Source organism: Hibiscus syriacus, unplaced genomic scaffold (genome assembly GCF_006381635.1).
Source record: "Hibiscus syriacus cultivar Baekdansim isolate YM2019G1 unplaced genomic scaffold, ASM638163v2 tig00110059_pilon, whole genome shotgun sequence".
NCBI lineage: Eukaryota > Viridiplantae > Streptophyta > Magnoliopsida > Malvales > Malvaceae > Hibiscus > Hibiscus syriacus.
This window is the reverse complement of record NW_024062582.1, coordinates 1,645,355-1,669,060: the sequence shown is the minus strand read 5'-3', so window position 1 is coordinate 1,669,060 and position 23,706 is coordinate 1,645,355. Positions and strand designations below refer to the sequence as shown.

Here is a 23,706-nt window from a genome sequence, read left to right as displayed (position 1 = left end):
CCAACACAATAACAGGGAGGGGAATTTTGTGTCGATATCTTATCGAAAATGGGATGTGCTTTAGAAGAGGAATTGATCATTTTTGGAGTCTCCTCAAACTGATGTGCTATCATCCTTGGATGCTGATATGAGAGAAGTCTATTTCCCTAGAGGGTTCTTGGTGACTTAGTTCTTGTTTCTTCTTCCCTTTGTAACAATAAAAAATTACCATATTAAACTTAAACTAAGATATATATCACAATAATAATTTGAGTTGATTACATCATATGTCCTCAAAGTATAATCCTTATTTAAATTGGTCCATAAACTTTCAATCATTTTAATTTCATCCCAAACTATGACATTCATTCTAAATTAGTACTCAAACTTTTTAAAAATTCCAATTTCATCTCAAACTATATGTATATTCTAATCATATTCATTGTTAATAGAATCATTAGGCCGAGTTATATTATTATATGTTTGAAAAAAATTAGGTTAAACTATGGTTGAAACTAATTACATATTTGGATGAATTTGGGGATGAAATTGAAATATTGAAAAGTTTGGGGACAATTTAAAGAAAAAGATTATAGTTTAGGGATTAAATTAGAATGTTTAAAAGGTTAAGGACTAATTTAGAATAAGAATCATAATTTACGAATAAACTTAAAATATTCAAATGTTTAAGGACCAATTTAAAATAAGGGTTATAGTTTGCGGAAATATGATATAATTAACTATAATATTTTATATTATTAATTATTTAGTTACTTTTTTTTCGTGTTCGAATCATTTTTAAAATTATCACATATGTTCAAAATCATTTCTTTTTCCATGTAGATATCTACACTAATTATCATATTTATGATCAACGTTAACTATAAAAAATAGGCAAAAAGGCATCCAAGGTTCTTGAACTTTTTTTAAAAAAACCAATATGACACTCATTCTATTTTTTATCAATGTGACCCTACAACTCGAAAAAAGAATCCAATGTGACCCTTTGACCAACGTTTCTGTCATTGACCAATGTTTTCGTTAATTATTGCTGTTATAAATTGGGTAAACTACACCATTCATCACTCAACTATTTTTTTCTCTTCTATTTTGGTCACTAAACTCAAAAAGTTTTTAATTTTAAAAATTTTAGAGATTTCAGGGATTAAGTCTATAGTTAACCCATTTTATTTTAAGGGTAAACTACACAAATGGCCACTTTTGTTTCAAAGATAAATTAATCTTTTTGTAAACCCAAAATAGTTTGGGGGGATAAAATATAAATTTACCCTCTTTCTTTCACATGTTTTCTTCCTCAAACCTATATTCTCTGCCGTGTCGCTTCCCCTGCTTCATCTCTAAACCACTGCTTTTTGCCTAAAGATAACTACAAATATGGTGTCATTTGTTGATGGAACACGGATTGAAGCGAACAATGGAGGCTACAAATCTAAATCCCAATTCAAGTGCTACCGCCAAGCTCCTGTACAGTGTCAAGACAAAAGCACCGTTGGATTCCGTTGATTCATTTTTCTTCGATTTTGATGATTCCATTTCCAATCTTGCCTTCTCATCTTTTATATGTTTCGCCTTTTTTTCACTGATTTTGCAGTAAATACAAGCAATGATGCGATTACAGGCATTATTAGGAAGGCTGATAAACTGGTTGATGGAATTCCTAAGACACTGAAAATGCTTCGATCCATGGTCTCATTCTCTTACTCTTTTTAAGTTTTCCATTTGATTATCGAATTTATGGTTTATCCTTGAAAACCCACCATGTTGAGCCTTGATAAACATCAACAAACAATAGAACCAAGCTTTTTTCCTTGTAATTTTAGTTCCCAAAAGACAAAACTGATCTAATAAAGCAAATCCATTTCAGCAACCCAAACAGAAAAACAAAACCCAGGAAGTTCTGTCATTCTAGCTTTCAGAGTTAAAAAAATCGAAAACCATCAAAGGCAGTGGGAAACTTTTAGAGTTTAGTGACCAAAATAGAAGAGAAGAAAATAGTCATCATAATGAATGGTGTAATTTACCTAATTTATAACAGTAGGAATTAACGGAACCGTTGGTCAATGACGGAAAACGTTGGTTAAATGATCACATTAGATTCTTTTTCAAGTTAGAGGGCCACATTGATTTTGTTTTTTTGGAAAGTTCAAGGATCTTAGGCGCCTCTTTGCCAAAAATATATTTCCATTTCAAATCCTATCATTTTTTTATAGAACCCACTAATTTTATTCAAAATAGAAAATATTTCAAATTACAATTTCCTATAATCAATTAACTTATGAATATCACATAAGGATCATACAAGGAAAGATTAAAAACTAACCAAGAAACTTGAACAAAGATAGATACAAACATATCTTATCATATCAACAAACGAACCATAAAAGGAGATCAAGCTACTAAATACCACTAACAAACCACAAATCATACTCGTGTGACTTAAAAGCTATCCACGAACGCATAACATGTATCTAAATTCAATCCTATGGTCCAAAAGCATGGAAGATCAACAATATAACAAATAAGCATCATCTTGATCAATTGTGACTATGTCAAATCAACCCTTAGAAAAAGACAAGTGAAAACAACGACGAAACTACTGAAAAAGTGTCATAAGATAGAAGAAAATGTGTCATAAAGATAAAAGAAAACGTGTCATAAAGACAGAAGAAAAAATGTCATATAGACAAACTTATTGAAAATAAAAAATGTGATGCAAGAAAATAAAAAGACTATAAAGAATATCGGCACTCAACAACCAATAATAAAGTTAATGATGTCATCGATCAACAAAGATAAAAAGAAAAAGGGATGAACGACGTACCAATGAGAAAAAACTATGAGAGAAAATTCAAAATGACTATTAAAACTCTACGATTTTAATTTGAAGTCTAATTGTGTTTGATAATAGATCATTGTTTATTTATACAAATAAAAATAAATTTTATCTATACAGATTAAGTGATCGTTTATGGTAAATGAATTGTTGTTATTGTTTGAGGTTTTCTATTCAAGTATCATAGGTGATAGGAGTATGAACTTTTAATGTTAAATAGTTGAAAGTTATTTTTAAACAAATATTACCTTAAACTTACCCTAAATTAATAAATTTTTTTTTTATCAAAATATAAATTAATTCAAACTATTTATGATATACACATGTGTAGCAGATATATTTTTCTGGATGAAACATTTACTTTGTAAATTTTAATAGAAAACTAAAAGTTTTTCTCAATCCATATGTTTGATTTTGTGGATCAAAATATGAATGTCGGTCGCCTGCTTGAAGTACGGTACTAATATTTACAATCTTTACTTCTTTATTACATTGCTCAATACTTTTACGGATAATATTACTAATTTCGTCGGCTCTAATAGTTACCACGAGTATTTCCTAATTATTGTTTAAAAGAGAAAAAAATAATACATAAAATAAAGTAAAAGTAAAAAAAAGGGCTGTTAGCACTTATTTCTTTCATCACCCTAAACAAACTAGAAGACTCCTTGAAATTTTTAAATTTTTATATATTTTTAATATTTTTAATAATTTAAAAAAAATAAATATTTTTATACTTTTATTAAAAATATTTTTTCACATATCTAAAATTTTATAAGTTTGTCTCCCTTTTAAATTTTAAATTTTATAAATTCACCATTTAACTCATATTATAAGTTCCAATTATAAAAATTTATTTGTTTGTGATATATGCAATTGTAGCAATTATACGTTTCCTACCGAAATATTTTCTTCGTAAATCTTAACCACAACCATATTTCTCAATTTAGATGTTTAATTTTATGATTAAGAATATTTATCGTTTAACTCAAAAATTTATTTATTTTTTATATATGCATGTATAGTAGTTATATCTTTGTTGAATATAAAAATACTAAATCTAGATGTTTACTATGAGTATTTACCGTTTAACTCATACATAAATTCGAGTTATAAATTTATCTATTTTTTTTATAAAAATTCGATAGTTTTATTAAAAATAGAGAATATTCAGAAATACAATGAATATTTGCAAGCATAACTGTAAACATAAACTAAATTATAATTAATATATTTTTCCTATAATCATTGACACAAAAACTAACCATCTAGATCACACAATGACTAAAAAAGGGAAAATATTAAAATATCTAACCAATGCTCGAACAAAATAAAGATACGAACAAATCTGACTACATCGGCAAATAAACCAAAAAATGAGATGAAGCTACTGAAGGCCACCGACAAATCGCAAATCAGAGTTAAGCGACGTGAGAAAACTATCCACGAAACGACAAACGTGTATCCGAATCAATCCGAGGGTCCAAAGCAGGGAAGATCAACATGATAACAAATAAGCGTCATCTTGATCAATCGTAGCGATGTCAAATCCAACCCTGAGAAAAAAAGATATAAAATGAAAACAACAGTAAAAAATCGCAAACTATGAAAAAGACAGAGAAAAACATGACATAAAAGTATAGATAAACTTGCTGATTCCATCGGCAACACGATTACACTCTCGATGAACATAATTGAACTTTATAGTCTACTCACCAAGGATAAAATAATAGAGAAAACAATGAGATAGTATAAAAGAACCACAACCCCAACGACGTATTACATTGAATAATGGAGAAAACATCCTTGCTATCCGTCTCAATAATAACCTTTGACAACTCCATGCTTTAAGCAAGATTTAGCCCCTCAAAATTCCGTATCAAGAGTTGAACAATAACCTATAACTCTAGAAAAATTCACAATCTGTTCTCCCACATTTATTTTGTTTGTGATATATGCATGTGTAGTAGTTATTTGTTTTATGATGGAATATTTCTCTCGTAAAATTTAGTAGAAAACTAAATTAATTTAAATCTATAACCCTTTTGATTAGTCTACAACAAACGTAAAATAATACACGTTTAAAATTTAACTATTTAACAATCAATGTTCATATACTCGTATCATACTGCTTAATCAACCAGAGAAGCCATAAAATATCATTGGGCCTACACTTCAATTTGGAACTGGAGAAAGCCCATGAAGTAAGACACCATAAAAACAAAGAGCAACCACAACCACATAGAAAAACCAGCGAAGTCATCTCTCTTCCCTGTTCTCATTCGGTTAAAAAAAACATCCTTAAATTTTTGATTTTTTGGTTCTTTTAGTTTTGATTTTGACTCTCCCTCACGTACCGAAGTTCCCTTTCTTTGGTTATTCTCTCTCTCTCTCTCGCTAGCACGACCAAACCAAAAACATAAAAAAGAATAATAAACTTGAAGGATCTGAAGAAAAAAGGTTAAACAGGTTTAGTTTCATTGTAGTTTCTTCCTGAAAGATCAGAAAAGTAAGTTTGTTTAATCCAATTCTCGAAATGGGTTTATTCTATTTCTTCAAAGATTACCCCTATGTCAAAACAATTCACTTTTTATTTTCGGGTTTACAGGGATGAAACGAGCAAGAGATGATATATATTCTGGTTCTCAATTTAAACGTCCGTTTAGTTCCTCTAGGGCTGAATCGTAAGTTGCTTCTTCTGTTCGTTTCTCTGTTTTTATAATCTATCTGCTTGCTCTATCTTTTAGGGTTTTTATGCTTGGTTTTGGTCTAGTATGGAAGTTCGGCTTTTTTTGTTAACCTAGTTGTTCTTTTTCTCTTGATTGCTGGTTGGTTATTGTTGTCAGCTTTGATGGTTTTTCTTTTTTCGGTCAGATTTGACTGGGAATTCTGTTGGATTTGCATGTGAGATTGTTTTGTTTACCGCTTTGAATCGAATGATTCGTTTGTGTTTTTGATTTTTCATGGTTTGCTTGAATCGTATCGCTCTTCATGGTTGTTGGATCATTGCATTAAGTAAGGTTAAGATTTTCACTTGGTTTTTTAATTGTTGGCAACTTTACTTCCAAGTAAAGGGGTTTTTACGTTCTTTTTAAGAGTAATCGTCCATTGAAAGTAAATTAGGTTTAGCTCAAACTTTTGGAGTTTCCTTGTCCTTATTGTTCGAGTAGCTGTGGTCCGAATTTTCTTTTATTATTTTTAACTATTAAGGTATGGGCAAAACCAAATGCCTGGTGGAAGTAGCGGTCCTGGTGGAGGAGGTGTTGAAGGAGGAGGAGGAGAAGGAGGTGGAGGAAGTATGCCACAGAAACTGACTACAAACGATGCCTTAACGTATCTAAAGGAAGTCAAGGAGATGTTTCAGGATCAAAAAGAGAAGTATGACATGTTCCTTGAAGTCATGAAGGATTTCAAGGCTCAAAGGTACCCCATTTTTGAAACTCAAATTTTGTTGACCAACGGATTGTGGGTGGCTTTAAACTACTAATGTTCGATGCATCTTTTGCCTTATGCAGGACTGACACAGTTGGTGTCATTGCCCGAGTGAAAGAGTTATTCAAAGGGCATAACAACTTGATTTATGGATTTAATACCTTCCTGCCGAAGGGGTATGGAATTACCCTTGACGAAGACGAGACTCCTCCGAGAAAGACAGTTGAATTTGACGAAGCGATCAGTTTTGTAAACAAAATAAAGGTGAAATATGAAAGCATTGTGCTATAATCTCTTGCCTATCAATATCCATGTTTAGCCATCTAATTTATCCATTTACTATGCAGAAACGTTTCCAACATGATGAGCATGTTTATAAATCATTTCTGGATATATTGAATATGTACCGTAGGGAGCACAAGGACTTAAATGAGGTCTATACCGAGGTAAATATATCTTGATCTGGTTGTTAACTGTGTTCATTGTTTCTTTGGTAGCTACTAAATTGCAATCACTTGATTTTTTTTTCTTTTTTTCCTAGAAAGTTTTACATGTTCTTTGTTTCATTTGCTTTCAGGTTGCTTCTCTTTTCGAAGACCATCCTGATCTGCTTGAGGAGTTCACAAGATTTTTACCAGATTCTTCAGCAGCTCCTATGACACAGCAAGTTCCATATGATCGAAACTTAACTCAGCGCTATAATGAGCGAAGCTCTGCTACACCCTCCTTGCGGCATATACAAATGGATAAGGTAAATGCTCTCTCCTTTTTTAATATTTATTTGCTTTCTATATTTGGTTATCTTTGCTATATGAATTAATGATTTTTTTCCAGCAACGTCGGAGGGATAGAATTATTACTTCCCACCCTGATAGGGATCTCAGTGCTGACCGCCCTGAACTGGATGACGACAAATCAATGATGAAAATACAAAAAGAGATACAAAAAGAGCAGAGAAAACGCATGGAAAAGGACAATGGGGATCAGAGAATACATGATCATGATGATCCTAAGCATGAAAACAATAGGGATTTTAACTCGCATCGTTTTGCTGACAAAAAGAGATATGGAAGGAAAGTTGAAGGATTTGCTTCTTGTGATGAGAGGGATACTTTTAAAAGTGAGTCTCTCAACCTTTGAAGACTTTTATTTCTTCATAATGTACAAAGTATCACCTTTGCTTTACTTTTTCAAATCTCAACATAACATAATTATACAGTGGACTTTATTGTGTATAGGGTGACAATTTTGCTGTCCTTTTGCAATCTACTGCTGATAAAGTAGCCTTGTATAATGAGATCCGGGTTAATACACATAGTCTATTCCTTCATGTATCAACCTTTTAAGATTTCAGTTTTTTCTATTCCAATGTCAGGCATGTGCAACCGAGGTTTTGTATTCTGCGAGAAAGTGAAGGAGAGACTATGCAGCTCAGACGACTACCAGGCATTCTTAAAGTGCCTTAATATTTATAGCAATGGAATAATCAAAAGAAATGATTTGCAAAACTTGGTATGTTTTAGACCATTTATAGTGTTATCTTTGATTTTTGGAATCATTCAATGCTTTTTTTGGTATGTTTCCTAGGTGACTGATTTACTTGGCAAGTACCCGGATCTTATGAATGAGTTCAATAAGTTCTTGGAGCGTTGTGAGAATACAGGTAACGACTTAAGTATCATTTGAAGTTGTTTTATTTTGATTGTTTAATTTTATGTCTGTTTTTTCCCCTAATTTAAATGTCTTCCACAGATGGGCTCCTTGCCGGTGTTATTAGTAGAAGTAAGGCTCCCTTTCTTTGTCATTTCTTATGCATTTTTTTATTGTCATCGGATGTTTTCTCATTTACCAATATCCATATATGTAATAGTTCAGTCTTAAATGATGCAAATTATTTTTTATCTTTAAATTGAAATGACGGTTTACTTCTTGGATTGCAGAATCACTTACTCTTGACGGACATACGTCCAGGCCATTGGAGGAAAAAGATAGAGAGCCAAAACGAGAAATTGAAGGAGCTAAGGAAAAGGAGAGATATAAGGAGTATATGGGAAAATCAATACAGGAGCTTGACCTTTCTAACTGCCAAAATTGTACTCCAAGCTATCGGCTTCTTCCAGATGATGTATAAACTTCTAAAAGTGATTTATGTATTTTTTTTTTGCATGCAAAATTTTCCATTTTGATTATAACAGTCTTTGGTATTCGTCTCACAGTACCCAATACCTGTAGCGAGTCAGAGATCCGAGCTTGGCGCTAGTGTGCTGAATGATTATTGGGTATCTGTCACTTCAGGAAGTGAGGATTATTCTTTTAAGCACATGCGCCGAAATCAGTATGAAGAGAGCTTGTTCAGATGTGAGGATGATAGGTAAAATTCCCGGGTATTCCTTAATTTATCTCAGTACTACACATGCAATCATCCTAGTGATTCCCATAATATTTTTATATGCGAAGATGAGAATGAGTTTTCAGAAGAAAAATTGACATGCATTGGTTATTTATTCTGTTAATGCAAGCCATTTGGAATTTTAGGGTTATTCTACCCTGTCCTATTGGTTTATGAGAAACTTAGTCCTACAATAAAAGTTAGCAGTTTAGTCATCGTACTTTCAATTTTGAAGCAAATGGGTAAATTATAAATAATGGTAAGGTTGAATTTTAAAAAATGTTGACATCTCGTATTTTAGGAAAAGGTGAGCAATTTAGTCATTTTCATGTTTTAAAAATTCTGAATTTTGTTTTTCCTTTTTTACGTTACTTTAAAATGCAACGTGTCAGCCTTTTATAACGTTTTAAATTTACTTCCATTTAAAGTTTTACCTAGTTGCCGAAAAATTTAATGTCCAAGGGCTAAATTACTCATTTTATAGCAGAGGGGTTAACTTGTTCTTTAGCGGTGAGTACAGGGATACCCCGTGTAATTTAACAAAATTCTAGATGTTCTCTCCTTTGAAGACATGACAGAGTTCTTGTTTAATGGTCATAGGTTTGAACTGGATATGTTGTTAGAAGCTGTGAGCTCAACGGCCAAGCGTGTCGAGGACTTGCTGAACAGCATTAATGAAAATAAAATCAATATGAATTGCCCATTTCGTGTAGAAGAACACTTTACTGGTACGTATTTATCACTAGATTCTCAAATTATGTTTCTATATGAACATTTTTGGTCTTAACTTTTTGCGTCCTCTACACCACTTACTGCAGTTCTGAATTTGAGGTGCACCGAGCGTCTATATGGTGACCATGGTCTTGATGTAATGGAAACATTACGTAAAAATCCTGCAATTGCATTACCCGTAATTTTAACTCGACTGAAGCAGAAGCAAGAAGAGTGGACAAAGTGCCGTTCAGACTTCAACAAAGTTTGGGCTGAAATTTATTCGAAAAACCATTACAAATCACTTGATCATCGCAGCTTCTATTTCAAGCAGCAGGATTCAAAGAACTTGAGTGCAAAATGTAAGTGGAGTCAGATTGAAAGATTGATGGATGATTCTTAACATGTTCTAATAAGTCCAATTCATTGGCCGGCCGGGTTTGGACCAGGTCTTGATGCTTATTAAGAAACTATGTATGCCCAGGTCCGGCCCACCCCAAATATAGATATCAAGCATATTCATATTTGAGCCAGGCCAGGCTGTATACAGGTTTGAGTTTCTCTGCCTGATGGCCGCCTGTATAGACAATGGGCTTTTTTGGACCAAATCCATTTTCAAACCTACTACTATTTTTTTTATTCCCTCCCATATACCAGACCTGGCCCTTGAACATGTCTAGTTCTAATATATGGTGAAGTTAACTGTCAATTATATTTCTATTTCTTTATTTAGTGTGATTTATCTTTCATTTCTTATTGCAGCTTTACTGGCTGAAATCAAGGAGTTGAAAGAGAAGAACCAGAAAGAAGACGATGTTCTTATGGCTAGCGTTGCTGGTCACCGACAACCCCTTGCTTCACACCTTGAATACGAATATTTGAATGTCGACATTCATGAGGACTTATATAAGCTTATTGAATATTCATGTGAAGAGATGTGTTCAACGAAAGAACAGTTAAATCGAGTTATGAGGCTCTGGACCACTTTACTAGAGCCCATGTTTGGTGTTCCTCCTAGACTTAATGGCAGAGAGGGTACTGATGGTGCCGGTAAAGCACAGAATCCTGCTGTAAACTGCACTGCTTTGAATGTAGCTGAAAGTGATGGAAGTCCTGGAGCTGATGCTACTGTAAATTCTGGCCAGCTAAAGGCTGCCAGTGATGGAGACAAGAACAGTTCATCTGAACTAACTAATTCTTGCAGGAATGATTTGACAAATGGGGAAACTTTAACCAGAGAACGCGACTCAAGAGATGATTCAAGGCTAGAGAAAGAGACCAAATTTACAGCTGATAAAAAGCCTGGAATCCACATGCATGCAAATGGAATGGAAACAGTAAATAATCACAGCAGAAACAATGTTGAAGGGGCATCAGGTTTGTGTTTCGATGAAGTTTCATGACAATCATTCGTGTTGTTTGTTGTTCATTGATCTTGTTTTTCCTATTACTTTTCTTCTTGTCATTCCTTTTGGGATTGTGTTGCTATAATGAGATAAGTTGACTTTCAAGGGAAAGGCATAGCTGCATCTAGACCTAGTAGCAGAGTTGCTGGTGAGGCTCATGAATCCGAAGCTAATGCTGATCTTGTACATTCTTCGGAGGTATGGTTTTCTTCATATTGATTACTATATTCTACTTGGCATCACTGAAGCTGATATTACTATATGGTTTAGTTAAATATAATATTACCATCTTTGCTTAAGTTGCTCCGACTCTTCACTTTGCTTGAAGTATGTGTCTGTCACCTGTGTTCGATTCATGTTCGGACATGGATGTGGGGTATGACCTTCCAAGGATCCCATCAAATACATGTAAATAGTTGGAAAAGAAGGAACATTTCCATTTGGAAACACTCACATCCAATGCTTACACCTAAGCAGTGCTGTGCAAAACTTTGTTAAATCGGAGTTGATCATACAATTTGGTTAATTCCACTCAGCTCAGTTCGGTGTTGGTTTAAGTGTATTAATTTGGTTGGTTGTCGGTTTATGTGTAATTGATAATTGAACCGACCAAACCAACCAACTTAATATGAATATATTGCATTTATATATTTTTAAAATATATTTATATTATTCTTTTTGATATATGAAAATATCTTGTAATAATAAAATTTATTCTATTTCTCCAATGATAGTTTTATAGATTTAAATAAATATGAATTAGAACAACGATAGATTGCCTCATTTATTTTCAGTTAATTTGATTAATCGACCAAACCAACTGAAGTTTGGATATTTCTTTTCTTTTTTCTCCTTAGGTTAGCTTGGTTTTTTCTTTAGTTTTCAGTCATAACAAACATATGCAAAATTTCTTGGTAATTCAGGGTGTTGGTGTAACAAAACATGCTTTATTAGTAAATGGAATGCCTACAGATGGCTCTAATGCCAGTAGATGTCACGAAGAATCCGCTGGTTTCTCCAGAGTTGAAAAAGAAGATGGTGAATTATCACCTAACGGTGAATTCGAGGAGGATAATTTTGTTGCTTACGGTGATACCTGTCCAAAGGTTGTGTATAAGGCGAAGCGTGGTGTTGAAAGCAGACAGCACCAGTCTGGAAATGGGAAAGACTTGCATTCCGTGGATGCTGATGGAGAAAATGATGCGGATGCTGATGATGAGGATAGTGAAAATGCCTCGGAGGCTGGTGACAATGCATCAGGCAGTGAGTCCGCTGGCGATGAATGCTTCCGTGAAGAGAATGAAGAGGAGGAAGAGGTCGAACATGATGAAGTTGATGGTAAGGCTGAGAGTGAAGGTGAAGCCGAGGGGACGGCTGATACACATGTGGGAGGAGATGGCACGTCCTTGTCATTTTCGGAACATTTCCTCTTTACAGTGAAGCCTCTTTCAAAGCACGTACGAGCAGTTCTACCCGAAGATGATAGTAATAATTCTTGGGTTTTTTATGCAAATGACGATTTCTATGTCCTTTTCAGACTTCATCAAGTACGTAAGGTTTCAGAAGCTTTTTAGTTATTTCTTCAATTTTCATGCTACCTTCCAATATGTATTCTCTGATCTTGGTCTTCATTTAGATCCTATATGAAAGAATACTGTCAGCAAAAACAAATACAGCGGCTGCTGAAATAAGGTGCAAACATCCAAAAGATGCTATTTCTTTGGATTTATATGCCAGGTTGATTCATATATCAATTTAATTGCTGAATTTGAAGGGTCTAATGCCTTCTAATTCGGAAAATTTCATCTCTGCTACACAGTTTTATGGGTGCACTTTACAATCTGCTCGATGGATCAACTGATAATTCAAAGTTTGAGGATGAATGCCGAGCTATAATAGGAAACCAGTCATATGTGTTGTTCACATTGGACAAGTTGATATTTAAATTGGTTAAGCAGGTTAGCTTCTTCAATGATCTTCCTTTATTTCATCCTTGTTTTTGTTCCACTGTTTTGAAATTTAGTTTTCATTACAGCTTCAAGCTGTTGCAGCGGATGGGATGGATAATAAGCTTCTTCAATTGTTTGACTATGAAAAGTCCCGAAAACACTGGAAAGCAATGGATTCAGTGTATTATGAGAATGCACGCGTCCTTCTTCATGAGGAGAATATTTATCGATTGAAATATGTGAGTTTTACATGTCCCTGTATTTCGCTATTTTTTCCTCAGAATAAGATATGAACTGATTAGGAACATGAATGCCCTAGGTATGTTAACACAAAGTTCTTTTTACTTTGGTTCCATATTTTTGCAGTCATCTCCGCCATCTCGTTTATCTATTCAGTTGATGGACAATGTCATTGAAAAGCCCGAAGCATTTTCTGTTTCCATGGAACCTAATTTTTCGGCTGTTTTGCACGACGACTTTCTGTCTGTCTATCCCGGCAAAAAGGAGCCACATGGCATTATACTAAAGAGGTAATAATAGATAACGTTAGTATTAAACCGTTGTAGTTTTGCAATTAATGTTTATCTGGTGTTAAAAATACAATGTAGCATTTTGATGCCAGCATCTGATATGTTGTTCTGTAGACAATTGTAGCAAAGAGAAGAGTTGCAGTATGTTAAATAGCTAGTGCTCAGTGTTAGTGTTGGATACGAGTATTTTTCCGACATTAGTATGTTGAATTCACACCCCCCCAAAGCTTTCCTTGCAATCAGAGGATCCTTAAGAGGATCATATCCCCATATCGTTTTCTGGTTTTGGGTGCTTAAAGAAAAAAATGAAGCGTCAGGGCAATTTATGGTACTCAAACTTGGATGTAAGTGTCGGGTATATTAGTCTTCCCATGTAATAGAGGGATCTACTTAGAAGATCATACCCCCATATCCTTGTTTAGATATAGGTGTTGGACACAAGAACTTGAAGAAAAATGAAGTTTCTTTATTGATATTTGCAGAAACAAAAAGTATGCAAATTTAGATGAATTTGCTGCTACTTGCTTGGCCATGGAAGGTGTTGAACTGTTTAATGGTTTAGAGAACAAGATAGCCTGCAACTCATACAAGGTATTGTGCTTTTTAGTAATATCGAGTTTAACCTTTTTATCTTTAGTTCTTTCATCTGACTACGGAACTGCACCCCACATAACGATCCGTGAAATTCGTTGGCAGATTTCATATGTGTTGGACACCGAAGATTTCTTCTATCGTAGAAGAACTTCATCACGACACCGATCTTCATGCAATAATCAGGCTAGAATACAACGGTTCCATAGATTTTTATCTTCTTCGAAATAACTGTGCGTTCTTTCTTAGACCGGCTCGAAAGGTGAGTACAACATCACGAACTTTATATTGTCACGACCCTTTGAATTTGCAAAGATGGCTCAGCCTTCATCACGAATTTTCTTGCAGGAACCATCGGTGCGACCAGACTCTCGTAAAGGTTTTGAAACAGAGACATGTCTTGTGTACGTTAATAATGGAATGCTGGGATGGAAGAAAAGAGGAAATGTAAGCATATTTGTAGGATGACATGAGCAGGGATCTGACCAGTTATCCTGTGAATAGGATTGCAATTTGCATGGCGAACTGTAAAAATAACAGGAAAAGAAAGGATACTTATTAAACATGTTTCTTTTGGTCCTACAGTTTTTCCAGTTTCAACAATGAAGCTCCCTATCTAATCAACACTTGCAGAGAAATGTTGAAATCCATTAGCTTCTTTATAATTCAATTCAACCTTTTGCAGTTATTTATGAAGATCTGTATTTTTTGAATCATTTGAATCTCACACTAAAAAGTTCAATTTCATAAATTATCAGAATAATACCATGTTAGTCTGAATTAAAAAATTATTTATCGATTTTTGAATTCATAAAATATTTATATCATGTTAAACATTTGAATTTGTGGAAGTTTAATGCTTCTTTTTGTAAGATTAAGGTTTAAATATATTTAGATGTAAATATATTCTCTATTTCATATTTTCTTTACTTGGGTTTAATATACAAATCCATAATCTTTATTAATTATTTTGAAGATCATATTTGAATCTATATTTTGTATTCATAAAAGTAATAAAATTAAAATAATAAATAGTTGGAAATATATTTATATTTTCTATAAATGTATAATAAATATTATTAAATATTCAAATCTCGTTATTCTTAACTATAAAATGATCAAATTTAATTGGGTAAACAACATGATTGATCACATTCGTTTAAGTTTTGTATATTGTCCCTTACTGAATTCAAAAGTACATAACATTTGGTTATTTTCTTTTTTATTTAATTAAGACGTGATTATTGAAGATTAATTGTTGTTAAACTTTTAAATGATTACTGGCTTGACATAATAATATGTAAAATTATAAATTAAAAAAATGATCACTAATATTTGAGTAAGTTTTCGTTTTTCTCACTTAAATTTCAAAAATAAAAAATTGATCGACACTAAGTTACAATATATACTTGAGAATGATCCGAACCGATATAGAGCCCCATTAGCACAAAAGGAAGCAGTCGAAGCATTGCCAACAGTTGATGACTAGTTCTAAGGATTGAAACACTTCAGAACCTCCAGCACTTATACAAGATAACTGACTAAACAAAATCCTAGATAACACCTTAAACCGATTCGACACACAATCGACCTATTAGAATGTCACACGGGACCACCAAAGTGACTAACAAATTTTTTTTCTTTTAATTACTCACTTTTAAACAATGATTTGAAAAGCATTGATATCAAATAATTCAACCATTATATGTATAAACAATAAACTTTAAATCGGGGAACTCCCAAAATACAAGTATATCAAAATATACAACCCAACTTTTCAAAATAAAGTTACGACTTGAAATATACAAGGATCTACAAATAAAACATGCCCTCTAAAGGATAACTCGAGACGTACTCTGCTCTGCACTTGGTATGGATACAATTACTCAAAAGGCTCCTCAAAGCTCCTCTTAAGTACCTGCGCACGAAACAAATTTTGAACGCTGAGCTCATTAGCCCAGTGCCACACTAACAACTAAACCATACTAATAGTGTTCATTAAATGTTCAAGCTATCAAGTATAATGAAATAGTGAGTATACTCGTATACTTCACTGTCTACTCGATGGAAAACATTATGGTGCGGCTGAGAGTTCTTCATCTCAGAGCTCAAGCACCACTTTAGTCTTTCGAAGATGAGACTCGAAATCTTTACATTAGACACAACACCATCTACTAAGCCACCCCTCGCGAGTGTCGGTCCTCGGCCCTAGTTAGTCAGTTTAAAGTGCCTCGCACACTACCTAAGGATATTCGGACAATGCTATACTTCAACATCGATATATTTACTAAAGAAACTAGGGTGTCCTGCTTGTTTTTAAATTATCAATCAATGCTAGTTTTATGTCTCCTAAATTGATCTCGTTACTAAATGTATTTGATTATTATGGTTCTCACTTGTAGTCTTATTTGAGATGAATTATAGAATTCTTGGGAAACCTCATTATATATAAAAATCTCTTAAAATTAATGCCTCAACATTGCACTTTGGTACCGATACTAAGCCTCCCGATATTGGTACTGGCCCTTGAGTATCGATACTCCACCTAGGGTATCGATACTCCACAACATATTTAATTAAGAAAAATAAGGGGTATTATCGATATTCAACCCTCAGTATCGATACTCCTTAGAGTATCGATACCGAAATTGGACACTAGAAAATTGGTCTCGATACCAAGCCCTTGGGTCTCGAACCAAGACCCTAGTATCAATACTCTTTTAAGGAGTATTGATACCTACCTCATAAAACCCTTTGATTTTATACCTCTCATAGTAATAATACTGGTATTGTTCCTCTAGTACCAATACTCATTCTAAAAAATTCCTTATTTTGGCACAAATTTAACATTCAAACTCACCCAATATATTATCTTGAGGTTCTCAATTATTATTTAATTCATATATGAATATAAGGAGTCATAAATAATGCTATGAAACATGCTATAACACTAAAATATAGCATTTACCATGCAAATACTCAATATGCTTCAACCTCAACTCTTAAGCTAGAATGCATTTATAGTGACCCACTAATGGTATGAAGAAGTTTTGAATGTGTCATCTTGCTTCCTTTGTTGCTAAAATACCTCCCAAATCAACCAAGGTTCACTTTTTCTTTCCCCTAGATTTGGAGTTCTCTGTCACCACTTTCACTAAACAAGATAAGAAATGAATTACCAACTAAGCTACGTCTTAGACTTAAAATAAAACACTCTTTATAACTCGAATCAACAAAAAATAGCTAGAATCACTTGACTCTCTTAAACCTCCTTATAACCCAATTTTTTATTTATATGGCCAAAACTTGAGATTAGGAGCTTAAATTAAAGCTTGAATGGTAAGAATAAATATTCTTACCTTGGTTTAACCAAACTAAACTTGAATTTCCTAAAGGTTTCACCTTTGTACAAATCTTAAAGATGAAGAAGAATAGAGAAAAGAGAAAAGAAGAAGAAAATGAAGATATTTGGTGGGTTTGGTACACGTGATAATTATCTTAAAATAGAGGGTTTTTATCTTTTAATTTGAGAAATAGGTTAATTACACTTTTGGTCATCTTCTTTTTATCTCTAATAAAAACCACCCTAATCTTCCATCACTTGGGCCCAACTTAAGCCCAATTCTAATTTAACTAGGCCTAAACAATTCTAACAAGTCTTTTGAGCTCAATTTATAGGTCTCAGGTCAACCCGAACTAGTAAACTGGGATCTGAGGCATTACAACTCTCCCATCCTAAAAAGAAATTTTGTTCTCGAAATTTACTTGGATAGAAAAGATGTGGATATTGAAGCTGCATATCATCTTCTATTTCCTACGTTGCCTCTTCGACTCCATGGTTCTTCCACATAACCTTCACCAAGGGAGTCCTTTTGTTTCTTAACCCTTTCATGCCTCTGCCAAAAATTCTTATCGAATATTTCTCATAAGACATGTCGGGGTTCAACTCAACTTGCTCAAGGGATATGTCGTGAGAAGATTTGGAATGGTACCTCCTAAGCATAAACACGTAGAACACAATATGGATATGCTCAAACTCTAAGGGTAAAGCTAGACGGTATGCTACGAGTCCAATACTCTCAAGCACCTCATGCATACTTATAAAACGCAGGGCCAACTTTTTTTATGTCCAAAACGAAGTGCTTTTTTCCATGGGGACACCTTGTCGCCCAGGGCAAACTTGATGTCTTTACGTTTTAAGTTCGCATATGATCTCTTCATATCCGATGCTTCTTTCAGCTGACTCTGAATCAATTTAACCTTTTCCTTAGTTTCTCTGATCAAATCCGATCCCACTAACTTTCTCTCACTGAGCTCGGTCCAACAAAGAGGATTCATACACTTGCACCCATACAACACCTCATATAGAGCCATCTGGATGCTAGACTGGTAACTTTTATTATACGCGAACTCTACTAGCGGTAGGTGGTCCTCCCAACCACCCTCGAGATCCATAACAACGCACCTAAGCATATCCTCAAGAATCTGAATAACATGTTTGGACTGACCGTCTGTCTGAGGATGAAAGGCGATGCTAATATGGAGTTTGGTACCTATGGACTCATAAAGGGCTTTTCAAAATCGGGAGGTGAACCTAGGGTTTCTGTCTGAAATGATTGAAATTGGGACTCAATGCAACCTTACTATTTTGCGGATGTAGAGCTGTGCTAACCTCTCTAAGGTGAAATCCATCATAACAGGTAAACCGATCAACTATCAACTATCACCCAAATTACATCATGCTTTAACCTCATCATCAGTAAACCGGTCACAAAATCTATAGTTACTCTATCCCACTTCCACTATGGATTCTAAATTGGCTAGAGTAATCCTGATGGAACCTGATGTTCCTCCTTGACTTGTTGGCACACCAAACACTTTGCAACAAATTCAGACATTTCTCTCTTCATGCATGACTACCAATATGGTGGTCGGAGCTCTTGGTACATCTTGTTGCTACTCAGATGGACTGATAGGGGACTACAATGAGCCTCATGAAGGATTTTACTATACAATTGCTCGACTGTTGGCACACACAATCGTCCTCTAAAGAAAAGTACATTACCCTTACGCAACTCAAAACCTAGGGCCTTACCACTGTGGACGTGTTTTATGTGAGCCCTTAGACAACTATATGAACTCTGGAAACCTCACTCACTAACTCAGGCTCTACTCAAAGTTTACCCAATAATCCCTCATTGCTAGGTAGACTCAAACATGCTAACATCGCTCTCAACTCTAACATTGGCTTCCTACTTAGCGCATCAGCAACCACGTTGACCTTTCCTAGGTGGTAGTTGATCACACAATCATAGTCCTTTAACAACTCAACACATCTATGTTGTCTCAGGTTCAACTCTTTTTGCGTAAGCAAATACTTTAGAATATTATGGTCAGTGAAGATGTGGCACTTCTCACCATACAGGTAGTGCCTCCAAATCTTGAGAGCGAAAACTATGGCTGAAAGCTCTAAATCGTGGGTAGGGTAATTCTATTCGTGAGGCTTAAGCTGAAGTGGTGCATGGGCTATCACCTTTATTTCTTGCATCAAAACACATCTCATGTCGTTTAGCAAAACATCACTAAATATGGTGAAGTCTTTTTCGAACTCATGTTGTGTTAAGACTGGGGCTTGGATCAAAAGGGTTTTCAATTGCTCAAAACTATTATGTTGTTTTTCACCCCACACAAATGGCAGACCTTTCGTAAGTAACTTTGTTATTGAGGCTACTATGAGTGCGAAAACCCTTTACAAATCAACGATAATAACCCACAATACCTAAAAAATCACACACCTCAATTACATTTCTTGGTGGCTCTCACTCAAGTACTACCTGAATATTTTGAAGATCAACTCGAATACCATCTATTGCTACGATATGTCTAAAAATGAAACCTTGGGCAACAAAAACTCATATTTTCCAAACTTGGCAAACAATTGTCGGTCTCTGAGAGTTTGAAAAACTATATAAAGATACCTATTATGCTCTTTATCTGATCACGAGTACACCAAAATGTCTTCTATGAACAACACCACGAACTAGTCTAAGTACGGGTAAAACATTCGGTTCATGAGGTCCATGAATATCATCAGGGCATTGGTGAGTCCAAACGGCATGACAAGGAACACATAGTGATCGTATCTTGTCCTGAACGTCGTCCTTGCTATATATGATTTCTTAACATTCAACTAATAGTACGAGGATCTCAAATATATCTTGGAGAACTCACATGCTCAATTGAGTTGGTCGAAGAGGTCATCAATTCTGGAAGGGGATAACGAATCTTTATAGTCAACTTGTTTAACTGATGGTAATCGATGCATAAGTTCATCGATCTATCCTTCTTTTTAACAAAGAGAACTGCCACTCCCCAAGAAGAAATACTAGGTCGGATGAAACTTTTTTCCAACAGTTCTTGTATTTAGGCCTTCAATTTTTTTTAATTCTGTCGGGGTCATACGGTAGGGAGCAATCGACATCAGAGTAGATCCTAACATTACCTTTATACCAAACTCTAGCTCTTGATCTGGTTGTAATTTTGGCAACTCATTTGGAAACATATCTGAGAAGTCTCTGATAGTTCAGATGTCCTCCAACCTCAGAATCACAACTTTGGTGTTAACCATATAGGCCAAAAAGGCTTCACAACCCCACTCTAATATATTTTGCGCCTTTATGGCTGACATAACCCTTGAACACTTGGGCTTCTCACCAAACATCGTGATTTTGGTTTCATCCTCTTTCCTAAGTTTTAGCCGTCGTAGTTTACATCTCAACCTCGCATCGTGCTCCGATAACCAATCCAAGCCCAAAATTAAATCAAACTCTCTAAATGGTAGCTCCATAAGATCAGCCGAAAATGTCTTACCTTGAATTTCTACCAGACATCTACGATGAACCCTGTCCATAAGGACATCTAATCCTAAAGGGCTAGACACTCGAACCTCTATCTCAAGGTCATCCTCTAGAATATCTCTCTCCCAAACTAGATCATAACAAATATAAGAATGGGTGGATCCAATGTCGATTAGGGTGGTAAAAGGAATAGAAAATATTGTAAAGGTACTTGAGATCACGTTAACGGCGTCGTAATCCTCATGAGCTCGAACTGCATATTGACAAGAGGTGACTCTAGGCTCAGCACTGGCCCCAAATCGAGTTATATTATACTGATCTGACCAGATGCAAAACTTTCTTCTCTCTGAGGCCCTCTAGCCCTCTGAACTGACGGGGTTGACCTCTGGATCAACGTTAGAGCTATGTCCCGTGTCTCAGGATAATTTTTGATAATTTGGTACAGGGAACCACAATAATAGCAACTCGGGACCCCCGCTGGAAAACCCACAAATGCCTCCTACAGTAAACTAAACAATTGGGCTGAGAAGATGCATTCAATAAACCTCCAGTGTTCGCTACTGAAGCAGTAGCTAGTGGCCTCCTGCAATGATTAGATCTACTACCTCCCCTAATCGCATTATGTGCAGGTTGGCTAGACTGGACTGATGGGCGCCTCCAAGATCCTGAGATCTCCTCGCTCTCTTAGATTATGACTTAGGCGGTTTTAAAGACTGTCACTCCTCTGACCTGTCTAGAAGTAGTACCCGGTGTTTTCTCTCTCTTTCCCAGAACTCTCTTTAAGGCATTCGTCTATCAGACTAACTTAGAGAAAACTCTCGGTGGATCAGCGGACATATGGTTCAGAATGTCTAAGTGGAGGCCCTCCATGAACCTTCTGCAATGATGATACTCAGACGACACAAGCTCTGATATGTACCGACTCAGTCGGAGGAACTCTACCTCATACTCAAACACATATCGATCTCTCTGAGTCAACTACGTAAATTGATCTCTCATGTTGTCTATGTGAGCCTCTCCTATGTACTTCTAGCGACACTTCTCCAAGAAGTTCTCTCTGATGGGTCGTTTGGGCTCCATCAACATATTATTTGTCTCTCACCAATCTATAGCTTCACCCTTCAGCCAGGAGGTGACGTACTCTAATACACCTTTTGGGGTGAGGTTTAGCTGACAGAGGGTCCTAGCGGTCTCTCTCAACCACTGGTTAGCTACTATCATATCGTCATCACCGGTGCCATAGAAGTTTGTGGTTTGGTACCTTTGGAGCCTCTCAACTGGGGACTCCTACGGTGCTATAGCGGGATGGGCTGACTGGGTTGGTGGGGTAGTAGGTGTCCTAGGAATAGCTTTAACTATGCACCTCAAGGTCGTAGTCAAATCTTGGAAGAATGTCACTTTATCAACGTCCACGTCCCTAGGCTCCCCATACTCTAAGTTTGGGATGAACTCATCACCAGTATCGGTCGCAAAGGAAGCTCTAGTCTCATGTTTACCCTCTTGACTATGACTTGGGCTCTCATCCATAGCTAAACTCTGAAATTAATAAGAAAACGAGGAGTTACTATCATTATCCCAGATGTACTCTTAATTCCCTAGAGGCATGTATACTTATAGACTCTTAATGAATATGACCTGTGGGTCCTAGGAACGTCTAAATCTGACACTCTGATATCACTACATGTAACATCTTAAACCAATTCCATATATAGTTGACATATTAGAATGCCACACGGGACCACGGAAGTGGTTAACCCAAATATTTTCTTTTAATTACTCATTTTTAAACAATGATTTAAAAATCATTGATATCAAATAATTCAACCATAATATTTACATACAATAAACTTTAAATCGATGAGCTCCCAAAAATACAAGTATATCAAAATATACAACCCAACTTTTCAAAATAAAGTTACGACTCAAAATCTACAAGGGTCTACAAATAATACATGCCCTCTAAAAGATGACTCGAGATGTACTCTGCTCTGCACTCGGTCTGGATACAGTTGCTCAAAAGTCTCTTCAAAGCTCCTCCTAAGTATTTGCGTATGGAAACCATAAATAGTGTTTATTAAATTTTCAAGCTATCAAGTATAATGCAATAGTGAGTATACTCATAAACTGCACTCTCTACTCTATAGTAGACATCATGGTGCGGCTGAAGGTTTTGCAACTCGGAGCTCATACACCCTTTTAGTATACCGAGGATGGGGTACAAAATATCTACATCGAACACAAAATCCTCAACTAACCCACCCCTTGTAAGTGTCGGGCCTCGACCCTAGTTAGTCAGTTTAAAATGCCTCGTGCACTACTTAATGATATCTGGATAATGCTATACTTCGACACCAATACCTTTATTAAAGAAACTCCGGTGTCATGTTTGTTTCTCGAGCATCAATCAAGGCTAGTTTTATGTCACCTAAATTGATCTCATTACTAAATGTATTTTATTATTATGGTTCTCACTTATAGTCTTATTTGAGAGGAATTATAGAGTTTTTGGGAAACCTCATTGTCTATAAAAATCTCTTGAAATTAATGCCCCAACATTGCACTCTGGTACTGATAATAAGCCTCTAGGTATCGATACTGACCCTTGAATATCAATACTCCACCTAGGGTATCGATTCTCCACGATAAATTTTAATTAAGAAAATAACTGGTTGTATCAATACTCTCGAGTTAGTATTGATACTCAACCCTCGGTACCGATATTCTATAGTAAATTTTAATTAAGAAAAATAACGGGTTGTATCAATACTCTCGGGTCAATATTGATACTTAACCCTCGATATCGATACTCCTTTAGAGTATCAATACCAAAATTGGACACTGGAAAATTGGTCTCAATACCAAGCCTTGGGTCTCAAAATCAAGACCCCAATATCATTACTCCTTCAAGGGGTATCGATACCTACCTTACAGAACCCTTTAATTTTATGCCTCTCATAATAACAATATTGATATTATTCCTACAATATGATATTCATTCTCGAAAATGT

The 23,706-nt window shown here is 35.2% G+C and overlaps 1 protein-coding gene across 3 annotated transcripts; it reads left to right on the top strand.

Annotated features, from left to right (window-relative positions):
• The first annotated feature begins 5,157 nt into the window (after nt 1-5,157).
• On the top strand, nt 5,158-14,421 carry LOC120214415 (paired amphipathic helix protein Sin3-like 2). Of its 3 annotated transcripts, none has more exons than XM_039212316.1 (24): nt 5,158-5,342; nt 5,442-5,517; nt 6,044-6,256; nt 6,349-6,529; nt 6,613-6,711; nt 6,843-7,016; nt 7,100-7,385; nt 7,641-7,777; nt 7,853-7,928; nt 8,018-8,047; nt 8,206-8,390; nt 8,482-8,636; nt 9,255-9,382; nt 9,473-9,727; nt 10,128-10,742; nt 10,866-10,969; nt 11,695-12,318; nt 12,408-12,508; nt 12,591-12,729; nt 12,807-12,959; nt 13,087-13,250; nt 13,733-13,841; nt 13,947-14,103; nt 14,190-14,421. In XM_039212316.1, exons 2-23 carry the CDS (start codon nt 5,444-5,446, stop codon nt 14,070-14,072), a joined length of 4,128 nt encoding a protein of 1,375 aa, XP_039068247.1. In that variant the 5' UTR covers nt 5,158-5,342; nt 5,442-5,443; the 3' UTR covers nt 14,073-14,103; nt 14,190-14,421. The 3 variants fall into 3 exon arrangements, with proteins under 3 accessions (XP_039068247.1, XP_039068249.1, XP_039068248.1); XM_039212317.1 differs by having other exon boundaries at nt 5,163-5,342; nt 10,878-10,969; XM_039212318.1 differs by lacking the exon at nt 6,613-6,711 and having other exon boundaries at nt 5,159-5,342.
• The last annotated feature ends 9,285 nt before the right edge of the window (nt 14,422-23,706 follow it).

Coding starts and splice junctions, on each gene's coding strand:
- LOC120214415 (XM_039212316.1), top strand. CDS start 5,444: ATGAAACGAGCAAGAGATGATATATATTCTGGTTCTCAATTTAAACGT. Junction 6,257..6,348: donor AAGGATTTCAAGGCTCAAAG/GTACCCCATTTT, acceptor TGCCTTATGCAG/GACTGACACAGTTGGTGTCA. Junction 12,319..12,407: donor TCCTTTTCAGACTTCATCAA/GTACGTAAGGTT, acceptor GTCTTCATTTAG/ATCCTATATGAAAGAATACT.